This window comes from Oncorhynchus mykiss, chromosome 23, assembly GCF_057628025.1.
Source record: "Oncorhynchus mykiss isolate SJ-2025 chromosome 23, ASM5762802v1, whole genome shotgun sequence".
NCBI classification, from domain to species: domain Eukaryota; kingdom Metazoa; phylum Chordata; class Actinopteri; order Salmoniformes; family Salmonidae; genus Oncorhynchus; species Oncorhynchus mykiss.
In genome coordinates this window covers 28,664,157-28,685,650 of record NC_143044.1, presented here as the reverse complement: position 1 = coordinate 28,685,650, position 21,494 = coordinate 28,664,157, and the positions used below count along the sequence as shown (strand labels likewise).

The 21,494-nt window shown below is 42.1% G+C and overlaps 1 protein-coding gene across 1 annotated transcript; it reads left to right on the top strand.

The window, feature by feature from the left end:
* The first annotated feature begins 1,945 nt into the window (after window positions 1–1,945).
* Window positions 1,946–20,555, top strand: LOC110502698 (scaffolding CK1 anchoring protein B). Its single transcript, XM_021580937.3, has 5 exons — window positions 1,946–2,150; window positions 7,927–8,429; window positions 15,217–15,381; window positions 15,971–16,095; window positions 16,740–20,555. Exons 2-5 carry the CDS (start codon window positions 7,965–7,967, stop codon window positions 18,871–18,873), a joined length of 2,889 nt encoding a protein of 962 aa, XP_021436612.3. The 5' UTR covers window positions 1,946–2,150; window positions 7,927–7,964; the 3' UTR covers window positions 18,874–20,555.
* Window positions 20,556–21,494: the final 939 nt, after the last annotated feature.

The following is a 21,494-nucleotide window of genomic DNA, read 5'->3' as shown; positions in this document are numbered from 1 at the left end:
GCTTACGGCGAGTATCCGCAGTCCAGAGCCTCCGGCGATGATCCACAGGTCAGTGCTACAAGGGCGGGGGGATCAGTGTAAAGAAGATGCCCACCCAGACCCTCCCATATAGGTTTGCGGCCGGGAGTCTGCACCTTTTATTATTTTGGTTAGGTCAGGGTGTGACGAGGGTGGTTTGTTTTGTTTTTGTATTGTCTAGGGGTTTTGTATGTCTAGGGGTTTATATGTCTATGGTTGCCTAGATTGGTTCTCAATCAGAGGCAGCTGTTTATCGTTGTCTCTGATTGGGGACCATATTTAGGTAGCCATATTCCTTGGGTATTTTGTGGGTTCTTATTCGTTGCCTGTTCTGCACTTTACGACTGTGACATTAGCAGAATATTTTTTAATAGCTCACAAATGATCCATACGACATACTACTTTGACACTGACAAACTGAGGATCTGAGAGTCATAAAAACGACTTTGTCTTGAATCCATCAACAGCCTAGGCCTATGTGTGTGGACACATATTGTACAATATGAGGAGGAAATTATAGTCCTAAAAAAGCTTTCCAGTCTCACTGACTCAACCAATGATGCATAGCAGCCCACTCACAGGTGATGGCCGATGTGTTTGTGCCAAACGCTTATCGCTCTTGTTTTACTTTGTAAAACAATGCTGTTAGCTCAATAGGCCTATTTGGGAATTGATACCGTGGTAGCGTACAGACAGCTAGATTAGTCTTCTCTTTTTAGCAGGATCCGTTTGCTTTCCAACCTGTGTTTTCATGCGATTGTAATTGAAATATTGTGAAAGGCCTGTTTTTGCTGCATGCTGTTCACTGACAGATTTGCAGCGCAATCCTGTCGATATGCCTTCTGATAGGGCTACACACAATCCACAGCTATTGATCCTCTGTGGCTAAGTTATAAGCCTACTATTGGTGTAGCCTAGTATTTTGAATTAGTTAATTTCTTTCTGAACAGACAGCAGTAATTCTATAACTTTGGCAAATGTATTTCAATTTATCAGGGATGCTGCGGCATCTCCAGCACCCTTCCCGCGGCTATGATTCTATAAGGAAATCAATTATAAAGTGCAACCCTGGAGAGCTGAAGGTTGCAGACTCATGTCTATCAGAGGAAGAGAGATCATATAAAGATAATCTCATTCTAGTTCTGTGAGAGATAGACCTACAGATAGGCTTCTCTCTCTCACCAGAGCAATGGCCAGACTACAATGTTGCGTAAAAACATATAAGCTAAACCCGGCCGGCACAGCAGAAATCAATTCTTAGAATATCAGGCACATTTTTACATTGCATTTTTTAGGGGGCAGGAGAATTACAGAGGAGTCAACTTGAATTAACTCTGGTTGCTTTTCTAATAATTTTTACATTGCAAACAGTGATGCCATGAGAGGTACTGGATCCTGGCAAATGGGTTCCGAAACCAAACAGCCCTTAACTTGAGGTGCCAGATCCTGTTCTGGCAGAATCCGGTTAAAATGAAGCACTGACCATGTGTGTCAAGAATGGTCCACCACCCAAAGGACACCCAGCCAATTTGAAACAACTGTGAGAAGCATTGTAGTCAACATGGGCCATCATCCCTGTGGAAGGCTTTCGACACCTTGTAGAGTCCATGCCCCGACGAAATGTGGCTCTTCTGAGGGCAAAAGGAGGTGCAACTCAATATTTGGAAGGTGTTCCTAATGTTTGTACACTCAGCATAAATGTAATCAAATTAGTTAGCATGCACTGTTAACGCTTACGTACATATTGGCATATTATAAAACATGTAAAGGCTCCTTTAAATTTGATAGAAAAGACTATCAAAACCTCCATTGTCTACATCACACAATTGAACTTTGAACTCTCAAAGAAGAAGAGGTGGGTGTGGCTACCTATCTGAAACAGGTTTATGGCAGCCCCTGTGCTGTGAGCAAGTTTAAAGCCTGAGCTATTTGCATGTGAACTGGAATCCACACCCTCCATCCACAGAGTGCTTCTCATGTTGAGACACCTCCTTGTCTTTGTTACTTTCAGTTGGCAGATATAAGCTTTTCCTCCAATACGGCTTAACAGTCAGCAGAATACATTGAAAGATGCCGGACTGGGATTTATTGGGAAACTACAAGATACATTTTCTATAACTCATACTTTCAATGTAAGTAACTGCTATAGAGTTTAACATTAGACTGTTGTGACATGGAATGTAGAATATGCTTTCAAATAATTCAGTGGACTATGACGAAATAATGATAGGCATATAGGCTAAGAAGCACAATAATGTGCATAATCTCTATTCATTGAAATATTTTATCATAAAAAGTCATGTTGAGGAAATATAATATACAATCAACTGGACACATTGCATCATCACACAATAGCAGTGAAAGGCAGATTCCACAACATTGGTTTAAAAGCCCAATAGGGAAAACTTGACTAACTTTACTAAAACTAGGAATAGAAAACAATTTTGTTTGTCACATGCTTCGTTGTAACGAGTGCTCTGAGAGTCGGGAAGCAAGTACAGGGAGTGAGTGTTTTAATAAATAAACAAAACAAGAAACAAGAAACCCAAACACACCGATATGAAACAGAGTCAATAACATCTGAGGAAAGAAGCAAGGGGATTGACAGATATAAGGAAGATAATCAAGGAGGTGACGGAGTCCAGGTGAGTGTCATGAGGCACATCAACAGCATCATCCCAGAAACCCCATACCCACTCCAATTCGCATACCGCCCCAACAGATCCACAGATGATATCTCTATCTCTAATCTATCTCTAATCTCTATTGCACACCACACTTCCTTTCACACCTGGACAAAAGGAACACCTATGTGAGAATGCTGTTCAATGACTATAGCTCAGCGTTCAACACAATAGTGCCCTCAAAGCTCATCAATAAGCTAAGGACCCTGGGACTAAACACCTCCCTCTGCAACTGGATCCTGGACATCCTGGCGGGCCGCCCCCAGGCGGTAAGGGTAGGTAACAACCCATCCGCCACGCTGATCCTCAACACAGGGGCCCCTCAGGGGTGCGTGCTCAGCCCCCTCCTGTACTCCCTGTTCACTCATGACTCCACAGCCAGGCACGACTCCAACACCATCATTAAATTTGCAGATGACACACAGTGGTAGGCCTGATCGCCGACAACAAAGAGATGGCCTATAGGGAGGAGGTCAGAGACCTGACCATGTGGTGCCAGGGCAACAACCTCTCCCTCAACATGATCAAGACAAAGGAGATGATTGTGGACAACAGGAAAAAGGAGGACTGAGCACGCCCCCATTCTCATCGACGGGGCTGCAGTGGAGCTGGTTGAGAGCTTTAAGTTCCTTGGTGTCCACATCACCAACAAACTAACAAGGTCCAAGCGCACCAAGACAGTCGTGAAGCGGGCATGACAAAACCTATTCCCCCTCAGGAGATTGAAAAGATTTGGCATGGGTCCTCAGGTCCTCAAAAGGTTCTAAAGTTGCACCATGGAGAGCATCCTGACTGGTTGCATCACTGCCTGGTATGGCAACTGCTCAGCCTCCGACTGCAAGGCACTACAGAGGGTAGTGCGAATGGCCCAGTACTTCACGGAGGCCAAGCTTCGTGCCATCTAGGACCTCTATACCAAGCGGTGTCAGAGGAAGGCCCTAAAAACTGTCAAAGACTTCAGCCACGACAAGCAGTACCGGAGGGCCAAGTCTAGGTCCAAGACGCTTCTAAACAGCTTCTAACACCAAGTCATAAGTCTCCTGAACATCTAGTCAAATGGCTACCCAGACTATTTGCATTCCCCCCCCCTAGCCGCACCACTGACACTTTCTGTTGTCATCTATGCATAGTCACTTTAATAACTCTAACTACATGTACAACTGAAGTCGGAAGTTGACATCCAATTAGGTTGGAGTCATTAAAACTCGTTTTTCAACCACTCCACATATTTCTTATTAGAAAACTATAGTTTTGGCAAGTCGGTTAGGACATCTACTTTGTGCATAACACAAGTCATTTTTACAACTATTGTTCACAGACAGATTATTTCACTTATAATTCACTGTATCACAATTCCAGTGGGTCAGAAGTTTACATACACTAAGTTGACTGTGCCTTTAAACATCTTGGAAAATTCCAGAAAATTATGTTATGGCTTTAGAAGCTTCTGATAGGCTAATGTATATAATTTAAGTCAATTGGAGGTGTACCTGTGGATGTATTTCAAAGCCTACATTCAAACTCAGTGCCTCTTTGCTTGACATCATGGGAAAATCAAAAGAAATCCGCAAAGATCTCAGCAAAGGAATTGTAGACCTCCACGTGTCTGGTTCATCCTTGGGACCAATTTCCAAACGCCTGTAGGTACGAAAGTATAAACACCATGGGACGACGCAGTTGTCATACTGCTCAGGAAGGAGACGCATTCTGTCTCCTAGAGATGAACGTACTGTGGTGCGAAAAGTGCATATCAATCCCAGAACAACAGCAAAGGACCATGTGAAGATGCTGGAGGAAACAGGTACAACAGTATCTATATCCACAGTAAAACGAGTCCTATATCGACATAACCTGAAAGGCCGCTCAGCAAGGAAGAAGCCACTGCTCCAAAACCGACATAAAAAAACAGACTACAGTTTGCAACTGCACATGGGGACCAAAATCATACTTTTTGGAGAAATGTCCTCTGGTCTGATGAAACAAAAATAGAACTGTTTGGCCATAATGACCATCGTTGTGTTTGGAGGAAAAAGGGACTGACTTACAAACCGAAGAACACCATCCCAACCGTGAAGCATGGGTGTTGTGGGGGTGCTTTGCTGCAGGAGGGGCTGGTGCACTTCACAAAATAGATGGCATCATGAGAAGGGAAAATTACGTGGATATATTGAAGCAACATCTCAAGACATCAGTCCAGATGTTAAAGCTTGGTTGTAAAATGGGTCTTCCAAATGGACAATGACCCCAAGCATACTTCTGAAGTTGTGGCAAAATGGCTCAAGGACAACAAAGTCAAGGTATTGGAGTGGCCATCACAAAGCCCTGACCTCAATCCTATGGAAAATGTTTTGGCAGAACTGATAAAGCGTTTGTGAGCAAGGAAGCCTACCAACCTGAATCAGTTACACCAGCTCTGTCAGGAGGAATGGGCCAAAATTCACCCAACTTATTGTGGGAAGGTTGTTGTAGGCTACCCGAAACCTTTGACCCAAGTTCAACAATTTAAAGGCAATGCTACCAAATACTAATAGTGTATGTAAACTTCTGACCCACTGGGAATGTGATGAAAGAAATAAAGCTGAAATAAATCCTCTCTCTACTATTAATCTGACATTTCACATTCTTAAAATAAAGTGGTGATCCTAACTGACCTAAAAGACAGGGCATTTTTACTAGGATTAAATGTCAGGAATTGTGAAAAACTGAGTTTGAATGTTTTTGGCTAAGGTGTATGTAAACTTCCGAGTTCAACTGTACATACTACCTCAACTAACCGGTGCCCCCACACATTGACTCTGTACCAGCACCCCCCTATATATATATATATATATTTTTTTTTTTATGCTGCTCTTTAATTACTTGTTACTTTCATCTCTTATTTTTATCAATTTTTTTTTACTGCACTGTTGGTTAGGGGCTCGTAAGTAAGCATTTCACTGTAAGGTCCACACCTGTTGTATTCGGCGCATATGACTAATACAATTTGATTTGATTTTGATTTGATTAAGACTTTCCCAAACCGGATACTTTGTTTGTATCCCCCAGGTCAATTTAACTAATCGCAGAGGCTGTTCCAAAACTCTGCCAGCAGAAAAGAGAAAAGAGACACTTGGAACAGACTTTTAGTCCAACTCAGGAGGCGCGCACACCACCAACTGCTTCCGAGTATATTACTCGCTAATGTTCAGTCCCTGACGACCTCAGGGCAAGGATTTCCTTCCAGAGAGACATCAGGGATTGTAACATACTTTGTTTCACGGAAACATGGCTCTCTCAGCATACACTGTCTGAGTCCATTCAGCCAGTTGGGTCCTCAGTTCATCGCGCAGACAGGAATAAATATCCCTCTGGGAAGAAGAAGGGAGGGATGTATGTTTCATGATTAACTTCTCATGGTGTGATTGTGATAACATAAAGAAACTCAAGACCTTTTGTTCATCCGACGTAGAATACTTCACAATCAAATGCCGACCGTATTACCTCCCAAGAGAATTCTCTACGATTATAGTCACAGCCGTGTATATTCCCCCTCAAGCCGATACCATGATGGCCCTCAAGGAACTTCACTGGACTTTATGCAAACTGGAAACCACATATCCTGAGGCCTCATTTATTGTAGCTGGGGATTTTATCAAAGCAAATTTGTGGAAAACGATACCAAAGTTTTATCAACATATTGACTGTAGTACTTGTGCTGCTAGAACACTCGAACAATGCTACTCCAACTTCCGGGATGCCTACAAGGCTCTCTCTTCGGTAAATCTGATCACGACTCGATTTTGCTCTTACCTTCCTGTAGGCAGAAACTCAAACAGGAAGTTCCCATGCTAAGGACTATTCAACGCTGGTCTGATCAATCATAATCCATGCTTCAAGATTGTTTTGATCACGTGGACTGTGATATGTTCTGGGTAGCCTCCGAGAACAACATAGATGAATATACTGATACGGTGACTGAGTTTATCAGGAAGTGAATAGGAGATGTTGTACCCACTGTGACTATTAAAACCTACCCTAAACAGAAACCGTGGATAGATGGCAGCATTTGCACAAAACTGAAAGCGCAAACCATCGCATTTAACCATGGCAAGGTGACTGGGAATATGGCCAAATACAAGGTGTAGTTATTCGCTCCGTACGTCAATCAAACAGGTAATAAATACATCAGCATAGAGACAAAGTGGAGTCGCAACTCAACGGCTTAGACACGAGACATATTAATCAGCAAGTCTGTACAAGCTGGGCCAGCTGCAGTTAGTAGTTTAGAACACAGTGTGCTTCTGACAACATGAACACCTATTTCTCATGTGTACATTCTGACAGCTAGAATGTCTATGTATTGAAATGAGCTAATTACATAGTTTGTTTTTGGTTAATCAATAACTAAGGGAAACTATTACAACATAACACTACACATGTCATTCCACAAATTGAGTGCCTTTTGGTTAGTTAAACTATGTAAAAAATAAATATTTGAAAACGTAATTTATTTCACCTATTTTAAACATTCTGTCATAAATGTTCAACTTCATAAAAAACATGTTTTCCCATCTCAATAGGTTAAATGAAGATACTATAAATGGACTAATAAAGGTATATGGTTGACAGAAACTGTGTTGACAGAAACTGCGTTGACAATTTCCTCTTAAATCAGTCACAACTCCCCTGGTGATGGGGGAATGGAGGCATGTTGTGTGCAACACGGAGGGGCAATTGAATGCATGCTTAACTTGGTAAAACATGATTAGCCTATCTATCTATGGACAACAGGGTTGATGTGTTGTGCCCACAAAACACCTGAAAATTGCCAAAAATATTAAAACCAACTCACCTGATTTTACAGTATGATTTGAGTATTAGATGTTCAATGTTTGGTTTGAAAACATAATTTAAAAATATTTTTTTTTACCATATTAAAACAAAAGTTTGGTTCACATAACAGGATTAACCCCTAATCACATGCAATAAGTACAAATATTTTAAAGAACTACTCAGAAATGAATTCCCCAAAACAACAAAACACCCACAGCTTTACAATGATGGTGAAAACTCAGGGAAATCTTGGGGTTAAGTGGGATATAATCTTCCTAGAAGTTAGACAAACATGAACCGGGAAAATACTTAAACAGGGATTTTCAGTGAAAACACATATTTTATTTCAATGAAAACACTCACTATCGCATTGTTTTTCTAACACGTTGCTTCTTGTCCATTTGACTTCCAGCGTCCACCATCTGTAACAGGGCTCGCTTAGCCATTGTGATGATGGAATCCGAACAACTCTCCCTGCTGTCCTCCTTGAAAGGAGAGTTGCAGTCTGAGGATTACATTCATCCCCACTATAAGGAGGCTTATCGCCTTGCTATCGATTCCCTGGTGAATGGTGGCAGAGAGAGCTACCAGGAGTTCCTCAAGGCCGAGCGGATAGGGAGCTTTCTCTCAGAAGATGAACTCCACTTCATCACTACAAATGCCTCACAGCCATTGCCTAGCAGCCACACAGAAGAAATCAACGGACCAGCACTGGACACTCCGGCCAGCAAGTCCTCAACTGGGACGTACTGGCCTGTGCACTCAGACATAGTAACACCCGACCTGGAGTTAGGATGGCCGATGGTCATGCATGATAAACTCCAAACCAATATTGATCTGCTTTTCCATCCACCCAGACTAAACAGCCCCACCATCAAAGAGGTGATCCGTAAACAGATTCAGGGTGCCAGACAGGTACTGTAATCCTGCAATGCATTGTGTCCACAACAATGGTAATGCTAATGCTTGTTTATGGAGTGCAAATCACAATATTGTATTTTTGAAAGCTGCTGATAGTATCTTTGTGGACTAATAGTAGAAAGCCTCATGTTTAGCTAATATTGCCTGCTCCCCAACTGGAAATGTCTCTTTGTGTGTGAATGTGATAGCTCAAGAATCACAAATGTAAACTATTACAAGACAAAGTGACAAATTCAATAACCAGATTCCTGGCCCCATTTTATTTACAGCACAACTCCCTTTCCTCCCAGAGAAAAATTATACACGTTTCCTTTTCACTAGTCAGTAGTGTCTGAGGAGGTCAGGGCAGGTCTATAAAATCAGGTTTTGCAACTTACCTTCATGAGTAAAAGTATAGGTGCCCTGCAAAGGAAACTTTAGGTTACTTGCGTAACCCCAATTTGATGAAAATGCGAGTGGGATGTGTCACTTATGGGAAATGCTTAAGGGTTGTTAACAAGCCCACCAACATTCTCGACCATGTCTCTCTTCCTTGCGCTCTTGCAAGCAGGGAAAGGTGGTGACAAATATTATTCATATTATCATAGAACCGGGGTTACGTTTCCTTTCAACGTGTCACTTAAGGCAATTGGCCAACACCCGTAATGCAGACATGCTCTCCAGGGTAGTTCCAATAGCATCACCCCTCAGAGGCTTCGACACTGAGGGAGAATGCCCCAGGAAGATGCAATGACATCCAGTCGGTAAAGACTTCAGAAACTTATGAGGGCTGGCCCAACATGCCATAGCACAAATCTCCCATAAGGAGATGTTTTAGTGCCTAAGAGGTAGCCATACCTCTGGTGGAACAACCCATTCTGGGCTGTTACCCTTGCTACTATATTTTCCAATGGAATAGCCTCCACTATCTCAAGATAGCTGTTGGAGGTGCCCAAAAAACACAGAAGTCATTGTCACTCTAGAGCAATACTGTCGCTTTAATCCAATCAAATGCACCAGGCACATTCTGGACACAAACGGTGGAGAAGCTCTACTTCTGTAAACTGGGTGAGAGGTACCCAGGAGGACCCTGGGCAAACTGAAGGCATGAACGGTGGGTTGACAGTGAGTGCAGCCCACTCACTTGCTTTGCAGGCATAGGGCAGACAGTAAAGTGGGTTAGAAAGAGAAGTATTACATCTCCCCGCTTTCCAGCGCCTCCAGAGGCCTCAAGCCCAATAGAAGGGTCCCAGTGATGGAGCTAAAAGCTTGGAGACTGGTTTTGTGTTAGCGACACACACCATAAAAACGACATAACAGAGGCTGTTACCCTACTGTGCAACTGTCGAGGCCTGTGTGACAGGTGAGATAACAGTTAACTGTTCCTTTAGAGATATTCACGCTGTCCAAAAAGGTCCTGCAATGAAGCATAGAGACCTTGCAAACAGAGGGTTAGGGTTAGAAAGGGTTATGAATGATCTGTGTACGTTACACCATTTCTCTAAAAAACGCATTGTCTCTTTTTCCAAAAAGTGGACGTATAGGAGGGGCACTGGAACTCTAGATCTTGAAAGATTTTGAGTTGCCGGCTTGTCGCATTCAGATTTATCCTCCCACTGGTCATCCCCAGAGTACCATGGCTACTGGGTGAGGGTGGCAAGTCTTTACGTATGTTTGGGTCTGCAGATCTCTGCGTAACAATGGCTATCAGGACTGGTTATAAAGCAGGAGAGGGATCTCTGCTAACCAGGGCCTGTGTTAGGTCTCTTCCCTGCCTCGCTCATTTAGAGTAATGGCACCTGGTAGTAAAGAGAAGGTGCGTTACTGTGTTGCTCGTGCACTAGACGGTTAGAGGTGAAAATGCCATAAGGCGAGGGAAATGGTTGGCCATAGTAAAATGGCAAATGGCAGTCTGTCATCTAGCATTGTATGTCTGAAGAGACCCGAGGGAGAGTGGACATGCTGACTTCCATCCCTGGATAGAACCTGAGAAGGTGCTGAGGGTCCAAGGGGGGTAAGAACACTTGGGGGTAAGAATGCACATCCTCCATCATCCCATGTGAGCAATGTCATGCAAGTGTGCTGTTACAAAGGGAATGTTGTTTTTCCCCCAATGCAGATGTTCCTCACCACTGTCGGGCGAGACAGAGATGGGGACGGGCGGCTTATGTTAAACCCGAGAGAGACGGGTAGGGCAAGGAAGCCGTAGGCTTTGCAAACTATCCTCCTCTGCTGTTTAGGGCTGTGCCCTAGGTTGGCTGGCCCATCCTGCCCCTCTTAGGGTGGTTAAGAGAGTGGAACTTTGCTGTGGCCACAGCAAAGGACTGTTTAACTCCAGGTTGCCCTGGTTTAAGAGCTTAGCCTGGGTATTGTCAGTCTGCTGTGTTGCCAGGGGTCTTGGGCCAACTTGGTACCCCTGCCATGCTGTGAGGCTGGGGTGAGTTGCAGTGACCAACGGGCTGCCACAGGGCCTGGGTTTGTGCGGCAGGCAAGAGTTTAGAGGTATTTGCTTTCTTTCTTACGCATGTCACAAATCTGCCGCTTGGTGTAGCATGTCACACTTCTGCCGCTTGGTGTTGACAGCGGGGTTAACCTCTCTGGGATATGTGGGACGCTAGCTGAAGTCTAACTGCCCACACGCGGTTCCCTCCGGCCAGCACTGTGCTAGCTACAGCGCACCTTAGCAAAGGTAGCTGTTAGCTAGCTAACGCAACACTAACCTCGCGGCTGTAGTGTGCCCACGTTGCACACCCTAGATAGTATTAACCGCAAGGCTTCTACTAGCTAGCTTACGCCTACTAAAGCCGAAGAGCTTAAACTTTGTTTTTATAACAGGAATCTTAGCATAGCCCTGTTCTGCATAATGGCCACTGCTTCTCCATCCCAAAACGAGCCTAGAAAAGCACTCAAACCCCTCCTCGGCCGGTGGCTGAAAGGGGAGGGGTTAGAGACAGTAAAGCATTTTAACCTCCTTCTCAAACCCACTCTAGAGTCATTTACAATGCTGACAGGAGTTGTGGTTCTCGAGTTCTTCCTGAGCATGTTACCTTCCCAGGCAATGTATGCATTGAAGGTGAAAATCCTTCCCTGCAATCATGGAGGATCAGGCAGAAGAACATGGGGGTTTGAGTGCTTTTCTAGGCTTGTTTTGGGATGGAGAATCAGTGGCCATTAAGCAGAACAGGGCTATATTTTCGGGTAAATATTCTCCCACGACCGTAGAGCTGTGAGGCTAACCAGTTGGTCTAGTTAACATGAACGAGTAAACGCAGGTTTGAACCAGATGAGAGAAGAGTGCTAGCAATACTGGTACCGTGATTGCAGGTAGTGCTGGTGTGGTTAGCTCGCTGTCCTAGAATTTAGAAAGTCTACAGATCAGTCTGATTTTATTGAGAAATGAGGTCAGCAAAATGGATATGTACATGTGCAGGCATGAGCTATAGTTTTACTGTGGTTTCTCAAGTGATTTAGACTACATTGTCTAAGCTGTACTAGTTACAAGTATTCCAAGTATTAGCCAGATGAGGTGGGTGTGTACTGTACATAGTTAATACTCCCATCCATATGTCAAACCAAGTCAAACCTGTCACAGGGAATATGGTAAACACAGAGTGGCCATAGCTTGTGATCACACACTAAGTCACCCCTTGAGACACTATACAATATATATATATGTATATATATATTTTTAAAGGAAGCACAATGCGACATATTGTGTATATTATGAAAAATGTTCAACCAGGTCTAATAATGATAGGACTCGGACACATATATTGTAATGTTCTGTGTTTTTTTTCTGATGAACATTTACTTTGATATACTGAGTAATTTAATAACCTCTAGTGACTCCCCATCCCGCATGAGGGAGCGTAATCATCGACTGACACTAATTAGCATAACGCAACGGACATAAATATTCCTAGAAAATATTCCTATTCATGAAAATCACAAGTGAAATATATTGAGACACAGCTTAGCCTTTTGTTAATCACCCTGTCATCTCAGATTTTCAAAATATGCTTTACAGCAAAAGCTAGACAAGCATTTGTGTAAGTTTAGCGATAGCCTAGCATAGCGTTTTGTCCAGCTAGCAGCAGGTAACTTGGTCACGGAAATCAGAAAAGCAATCAAATTAAATAGTTTACCTTTGATGAGCTTCGGATGTTTTCACACATGAGACTCCCAGTTAGATAGCCAATGTTCCTTTTTTTCAAAAATATTATTTTTGTAGGCGAAATAGCTCCATTTGTTATTCACGTTTGGCAGAGAAATCGCCCGGAAATTGCAGTCACGAAAACGCCGAAAAATATTCAAAATTAGCTCCATAATATCGACAGAAACATGGCAAACGTTGTTTATAATCAATCCTCAAGGTGTTTTTCAAATATCTATTCGATAATATATCCACCGGGACAATTGGTTTTTCAGTAGGACCGATTGGAATAATGGCTACCTCTGTATTTTACACGAGAATCACTCTGGGAGCCATCAGGTGACCAGTTGCGCAATGTAGCCGCTTACGGGTATTCTTCAACATAAATGCGTAAAACTACATCACAATGCTGTAGACACCTTGGGGAATACGGAGAAAAAGTAATCTGGTTGATAGCCCATTCACTGCTCAATAGGGACGCATTGGAACGCTTCGCTTTCAAAACATGAGGCACTTCCGGATTGGATTTTTCTCAGGCTTTCGCCTGCAATATCAGTTCTGTTATACTCACAGACAATATTTTTACAGTTTTGGAAACTTTAGAGTGTTTTCTATCCTAAGCTGTCAATTATATGCATATTCTAGCATCTTGTCCTGACAAAATATCCTGTTTACTACGGGAACGTTATTTTTCCAAAAATGAAAATACTGCCCCCTTAGTCACAACATGTGACACAAAAAAGGGATCAAAGCTTTCACCTGGATTTACCTGGTGGGTTTATGTCATGGTACTGTACATAATTTGAACTCTAAAACAACAATTAATAAACATTTTTACACTTTATAAGGGCATGCAGGGTCATGGTAATCACAGTCACAGTAATCACATAGAGTTCCTGAGCTTACAGCAATGCCTCACAAAAATATTTTGACACTTTATTTGACACTATTATTGAGAGGGGGATACAGGTACACTACCGGTCAAACTTTTTAGAACACCTACTCATTCAAGGGTTTTTCTTTATTTTTACTATTTTCTACATTGTAGAGCAAAAGTGAAGATATCAAAACTATGACATAACACATATAGAATCATGTAGTAACCAAAAAAGTGTTAAACAAATCAAAATATATTTTATATTTGAGATTCTTCAAATAGCCACCCTTTGCCTTGATGACAGCTTTGGCACACTCATGGCATTCTCTCAACTAGCTTCATGAGGTAGTCACCTGGAATTCATTTCAATTAACAGGTTTGCCTTCTTAAAAGTGAATTAGTGGGATTTCTTTCCTTCCTAATGCATTTGAGCGAATTAGTTGTGTTTTGACAAGGTAGGGGGGTATACAGAAGATAGCCCTATTTGGTAAAATACCAAGTCAATATTATGGCAAGAACAGGTCAAATAAGCAAAAAATGAAATGACAGTCCATCATTACTTTAAGACATGAAGGTCAGTCAATACGGAACATTTTAAGAACTTTGAAAGTTTCTTCAAGTGCAGTCACAAAAACCATCAAGAGCTTTGATGAAACTGGCTTTCGTGAGGACAGCCACAGGAATAGAAGAGCCAGAGTTACCTCTGCTGCAGAGGATAAGTTCATTAGAGTTACCAGCCTCAGAAATTGCAGCCCAAATAAATGCTTTAGGGAGTTCAAGACACATCTCAACATCCAACTGTTCAGAGGAGACTGTGTGAATCAGGCCTTCATGGTCAAATTTCTGCAAAGAAACCACTACTAAAGGACATCAATAAGAAGAAGACACTTGCTTGGTCCTAGAAACACGAGCAGTGGACAGTAGACAGGTGGAAATTTGTCCTTTGGTCTGGAGTCCAAATTGGAGATTTTTGGTTCCAACCGCCATGTCCTTGTGATATGCGGTATGGTTGAATGGATGATCTCCACATCTGTATTTCCCACTGTAAAGCAAGGAGGAGGAGGTGTTATGGGGTGGGGGTGCTTTGCTGGTGACACTGTCTGTTATGTATTTAGTATTTAAGGCACACTTAACCAGCATGGCTACCACAGCATTCTGCAGCAATATGTCAGGTAAGACACTAAACAGAAAACAAGACCCCACAAAACCCAAAAGGAAAATGACAACTTATATATGATCCCCAATCAGAGACAATGATAAACAGCTGCCTCTGATTGGGAACCACACTCGGAAAAGAACAACGAAATAGAAAACATAGACTTTCCCACCCGAGTCACACCCTGACCTAACCAAACAGAGAATAATAAGGATCTCTAAGGTCAGGGCGTGACAACTTTTTTTGTTTACTACGTATGTGTTATTTCATAGTTTTCATGTCTTCACTGTTATTATACAATGTAGAAAATAGTAACAATAAAGAAAACCCTTGAATGAGTAGGTGTTCTAAAACTTTTGACCGGTAATGTAAGTGGGAGCAACAGTGGGAAGGGTGGACGTGGTGATTGAACCGCCAGTTTCCATTTGGGTGTCATATGTGACATGTGCTTGGGAGTTTTACCACAGCTCTACACAATCCCTCATACTTTAATTCACAAAAGATCCAAAAGGTGGGTCCATCAACACTAAGGTGTTACAATGGTATGCTAATTATGTTTTATAAATCATCATGTTAACCATAACCTTTTTTGTTATTTTCCCTCCTTTCCTTACAGGTCATTGCAATTGTAATGGACATTTTTACAGATGTGGATATATTCAAAGAAGCGGTTGATGCCTCCATCAGAGGAACTCCAGTTTATGTGCTTCTGGATGAATTTCATCTGCAAAGCTTTCTCTCAATGGCTGAGAATCAAGACATCCAAATCCCAAAACTTAGGGTACGTTCACATACTCTGTTACAATGTTAATTCATCTACTTAGAGGTTGATAATCAAAAGTATCGCCTGATCTTCCTCTCATCGTATATACAGTATTGATTTGTCCTTGTTTTTTATTTTCACCAAAGAAAACAAGTGACTATCTTGAAGTTATTGAGGGATGATGATGTTTCGGCAACGTGAAAATAAGAATTCCAGCGTATGGTACCTCTGTATCTAATAGATAATTTACTATGTGAGGTGCAGCAGTGGGGAGGGTGAAGGTTATTGCAGTGTCTTGTGTTATATACTGTAGATGGATTTCAGAATTAACCTAAACCACTGAAAACTTAATTCTCACTCTATCTTGCAGGGCGAGGCTGTTTACAGGTTGAGGTAGTTATTACCAGAGGTATTTAGGACACAGCCAAAAGAGTTATGCTTTCTTATCATAGCATTTTACAAGGCTGCAATAAAGCTCTCTCGCTATTTCAGAGAGTCAATATATCTTTCATGCGAGAATACTGATAATAATCAGGCTTTGCATAAAGCGGTGTATTACCGTAGAATGGTCTTGCTAAGATGCCACTTTGACTGTCTTGGTCTATAGAACATGAGAGTACGCACAGTGAAGGGGCAGGATTACATCTGTCGTTCAGGAGCTACATTTCATGGAGCAATGGAGCAGAAGTTTCTATTGGTGGACTGCCAAACAGTGGTGTACGGATCATACAGGTAAATGGAACTAGGAGGCCAGTGGTTCAGAATAAGGATTTCCCCATATTGATTAAACTGTTCTTCTATAAATACAATCTACTTTATTGAGTCATTGTGATGTTCTTTCTTTGTATTTTAATTGTGACTATTTTAACAGGTTAAGGATTAAATAGATCATTTTCTGGCTTTTGACCCCAATCTTATTTGTGTTTTTTTTTTACCCCTGTGATGTAAACAATGCATGGAATATAAGTATGAAAGCTTGGACAATTTAAAGATTTTTAGAAGTTCTGTTCAATGTTACTTTACAGGGCTTTCTGTAGAGACTGTATTTGATTTCTAAGTGGAACACAGAACTTTTCTTGAGATATGAAAACATTTAAGATTGGGGATTTGTGTCTGAAAGGGTTGACTTTTCAAAAAGAGTAACAGATTAAGCAATACAAAACTTTAGACAGCCAAAGGCTTGTCTTTGATAGAAAAATGTGCCATAACATAGAGATGAATTAGAGATGCTAAGGGTTGACAGCAGACAATTTATTAATAATGCAAAACTGTTTACCTTAGTTGACCTCGTGCATAGACTGAGCTGAACATGTCTGTTAGAGTTGACATTTGACACTGAAGTAATTGCTGCTCTACGTTTCTTCTACTCCACCCAGCTTCATGTGGTCCTATGAGAAAATCAACCTGAGTATGGTGCAGGTCATAACAGGCCAGCTGGTGGAGTCCTATGACGAGGAGTTTCGAACGCTCTTCGCTCGCTCCTCCATGCCAGCAGTTCTCGCCCCTCCCGAGGGTGTGCTACTAGAAAGGAATGGAAGGAATGCTCTGGCAAAGTATGCTTCTCAATCCAGCCAAGCCTTTGAGAGGAAGGACCAGTTGAGACATACCCTGGACACAGTGTATAGGAAAGCCTGTGAGAGACAGATGGGCATGACGAGCCCTATCAGAGAGATGGAGGAGAGACTTTATGAGGAGGAGCCATTTCAACACAGACCCATGGTCAATCATGGTGTGAGTGTTCAAAAACACATCCATCAGTTCCAGTCTGCAGAGACTGCAAACTTCCTGAAAAGACACAGTTATGCTGGGGAGAGACAAGAAGTCTTGCATGTTCCACACAACACAAGGTATGGGGCAAGCAACTGGAATGTGGCTGGAGATGAAGGTTATCACTGCGCCCCGGGAAGAAGCCACTTTTCCAATGCTCTGGATGACAATTCTCAGGGGGCACAGATGTACAGAGGTCACAATATTCGGCAGTCCTACCACGGAAATGACAAACACGCCCGCTCCATGCAGCAGAACATACCAACTTTGGAGCACACGGCTAAGTCCTTCTTGCGCACATATAGGATAGAGTCTTACCTCAATAACACTGACACTCCTATTGGGGAATCATGTGATTATTTGGACCAGTATGAAGTTCTGGAAAACAAAGCTAGCTCATTCATTCCCTCCAGAGTTAGGTCATCCCTTGTTTTCAAGTCCACTATTCCAGAGCAACCGGAGACAAACAGTTACTCAAAAAACTATTCCATACGTCAGGTCGATCCCTCTGCAAGGCAAAACAATGCAACGTATTACTCATCAATGCAACGGAATCCAGCAACATCAATGGAAAACAGAATGAGACAGGATGAGTTTATAATGAAGAAGCAAAGTCTGCAGATTTTGGATGATCCTAGGAATAACATTGGCTATGGCCCAGGAAGAGACCCACATCAGTCTGTCTATGCCAGCCTGGGCAGAACCAAAGGGGGACTGGTAATCAAAAACCCTGAGCTCCTCCAAGACAACTGGCACAAAAGGCACAGTGTGGCAGACCCAAAGTCCAACATAGACTACAGAGACAATAAAGAGTCCTCCAGTCACATGTATGGTGGAGCCTTTGTGAGGAAACAGGCAGATAGTGGTGGAATAAGAGTGGGTGCACAGAATGGAGGATATTCTTCAAATCTGAATGAGGATCAGAGATCTGTCTCTCAATATGATGTCAAAAACACAGTGGACATAAAGAGACCCCCTCTTTCCATTTGGAAAGAGCCTCCCTCCAGAACTGTGTCTGCAGCAGCCCTTGACATGAACAGCAAAGAGCCCACTTACAAGTCCACCAGTACAGCACTGGGCTCACCTCGTTTCCTCAAGAAGAGCTCCAAGAAAATCAGATCGTTGCTCAACATACCAGAGAAAAAAGAGGGTTCCCCTCTAACCAAGGAAAATGTCATTCCAAAAAGGGGTGGTAGCTCAGACACCATAGTGACTGAGGAAGAAGAACAAAGACCAAACAGAGAGAGGAAGGTTGCATCGCACAGTGGCACCACAAATCCAACCAGATCCCCTACCAGGCTAAAGATGGACAAGAACCACTTTGCAGATGATATAGGTAAATCATCAGCCCCTCGTTTCAGCACTGACGAGCTGCAGCAAAACCCTCCAGCCAGAGCTACATCCATTAGGACACAGGGGCAGCCTACTGCCATTGATGAAAGACATGAAAGGGCAAGCCTTGCATCAGGAAACTGGCGTAGCGATCAGGGGGGCAGTAGTCGTTTGTATAGCAGATTTGAGCCTTTCTGCTCATTTGAGAAGAAGCAACCCCACTCCTTACAATCTGCAACAGACCCTGCACCCATACATGCACCAGAGAGGACCAAGAGCATGCACTCTGCTAAAAGTAACTCCAACAATGAACAACACAACCACACTGGCCAACAGACAACTAGCCACCATGAAAACAAACTGGGGAAATTTATACAAAGAGTAGGGAATTTCATTCACAAAAATAAGTAGTAGAAAAGAAAGTTAGCATAGTGAACCAAGCTTACTGGTTGAATGATGACATTCAAAAAAGCAATCAAATTGTTGACAGATTGGAAACAGTGTACTGCACCATTAAACTTGAAAACTGTTCACATGAATAGCTGACATCCTTTCAGGTCTATTTAGAGTAATGGAAAACTGATCATTACTTCAATTAAATATCAATGTTTTGATTATTAGTAACACTTTCTACGAGGCACAAACATACAAGCAGGGTCCGGGACAAGGTATCACGGACAGTGAACTCAAGTCAGAGGACCACAGCTGAATTCAGACCAGCAGAACTGGGTCAGCAGCACAGTCAGGTGAACAGGGGACAGGGACAGCCAGGTATCGTCAGATACCAGCCAGGTTGTACTGAGGCACAGTCCTAGGGCTCCGGTCCTGTGGTAGGTGAGACATAGCGAGAGAAATAGAGGTCAATAAGAGGTCAGATGCAGGGAATCTGAGTGGAGAGCCGGCCAAGCAGAGACCACAAGGGGTGCCACTGTCAGACTACGCTCAATCATAGGACTGACAGAAGAGAGAACCTACTGGGCACAGACGTCAGTTCAATATCTAGCTTCATTTACATTTGGTTGAGTTGTCAACTAACGTGAAATCAACAAAACCTTTCACCATGTCATTGGATTTAGGTGAAAAGTTGGGTGAATACAATACGAAATCCATTACGTTGATGACTTTTTTCAAATCCAATCAGTTTTCCACATTGATTCAACATCATCACACATACATATATGTATATAAAAAAATTCTGACGTGGAAACAACATTGATTCAACCAGTTTTCAGTCTAAGACAAAAAGAGAAAAGCTAAAAGTGTGTGTGTGCGTGTGTGTGCGTGCGTGTGCGTACGTGTGTGTACACTGCAGTGAGGAAAACACTGAACACAATTTGTTAAATCGTATTTGCTCCTCGAGTCCATAATCTGTTACATCAAATGAATGAGCCTCATAGAAAGTGTTATCAGATATTTATTTTTTCAAACCCAAAACTAGATCAGCTACTCAAAGGCTGTGATGAGAGACTGAAAGTTAACTGTGTTAGATAGGATCGATTCATTTATTAGGATTAAGTAGCTACAGTAGCTTCATTTCCATATGAAACACATTAAATGTCATCATTCAATTTTAAAAGAGCTGTGATCACAGACAGTGCAAAATATTTTTTCACAATATTAGACAAACCTATCCAGGATTTACATTTGCATAATTGGGTGAATGAGTTCATTTTTTTTTTTTTTTACCTTTATTTAACTAGGCAAGTCAGTTAAGAACAAATTCTTATTTTCAATGACAGCCTAGGAACAGTGGGTTAACTGCCTGTTCAGGGGCAGAACAACAGATTTGTACTTGTCAGCTCAGGGATTTGAACTTGCAACCTTTCAGTTACTAGTCCAATGCTCTTACCACTAGGCTATCCTGCCACCCCAGTTTTTGGCATTATTGCAGCATCTGGAGTTGTTTTGATGACTAGCTTTCTTGGTAAAATGCTTTGGCAAAATACGCTTGAAAATAAAGTTATATTTTGTTCTACTGTGCCTGCATGTGTTGTGGATACAGGTGTTGTGAGAAATGTAATGGTACAATGGGACAATTTTAGGGAAATGTACATTGTATGTCTTTGTAAATATAGTTGCTTTTTCCAAACAAATGTCATTGTGTTTCCTTTGATCTGTTGCTGTATGTAGCATAGACCTACTGGGCAGCAAGGTTATTATAGTTTTGTGTTTTTATATTAGGTTTGACTTCTAGTAGTTTTAAGAGTTTTACAGATCATCTTTACTAGTTTTTATTGAGTTTAAGTTTCATCAAAACATTTCAATACAATTTTTATAAGCTTAAGTTTAAATTTTATAAGCTTAAGTTTAAGTTTTAGTGTTTAGGGACAGAAAGTAACCTATGTGTGGGAGGCTGGGAAACAGTTGTGTTGTTTAGTTTTTGTTTTTTTGTCTCTTCTTGCCACTGTGGGGTAGTAATGCATAAGGTGATGGGTCAGGTCATAGGTTAAGTTAGGTTTAAAGGTAAACTAAGTGAGATGAAGTTGATCAGTGGTCACCAACAGGTCGATCGCGATCTTCAAGGCATTCCTAGTCGATCACCAAACATTTCTGTAGAAAAGCCAATGATAAAGACATACAGGATTGCGTTCCTTTTTTTCCCTTGTGTTGCGTTTTTTGCGGTAGGCATATTTGATTCAGAAGCCCTGGGCACCGGGTAGGCAAAGAGATCCCATTTTTAACCACTTAATTTGTCTGAAAAGACAAACTGCCTACTCGGCAGACTGGGAGATCTGTGGCTAAATGTGTGCCTACTGCCCTGGCCAATCGGATAGCTCAAATCACTGTGCCTCCCTGCAGCTGCCACAACCCCAGCCACAGCAAAGTTTGATACTAGCCTGCGTGAGATTTAATAACTTTTAAAACTATGACCAGAGAGAGACTGTCAAAGAATACAGCAAAGAGCTGATGTTTTTGAGTGTGTTCATGTCAAATCAAATCAAATCAAATGTTATTGGTCACATACACATCGTTAGCAGATGTTAATGCGAGTGTAGCGAAATGCTTGTGCTTCTAGTTCCGACAGTGCAATA

Bases quoted from the DNA above. Each gene is read 5' to 3' on its own strand.
- LOC110502698 (XM_021580937.3), top strand. From the start codon at position 7,965: ATGATGGAATCCGAACAACTCTCCCTGCTGTCCTCCTTGAAAGGAGAG. The intron at 15,382-15,970 runs GTACGTTCACAT...CTTGGTCTATAG, and splicing joins TCCAAATCCCAAAACTTAGG to AACATGAGAGTACGCACAGT. The intron at 16,096-16,739 runs GTAAATGGAACT...TACTCCACCCAG, and splicing joins GTGGTGTACGGATCATACAG to CTTCATGTGGTCCTATGAGA.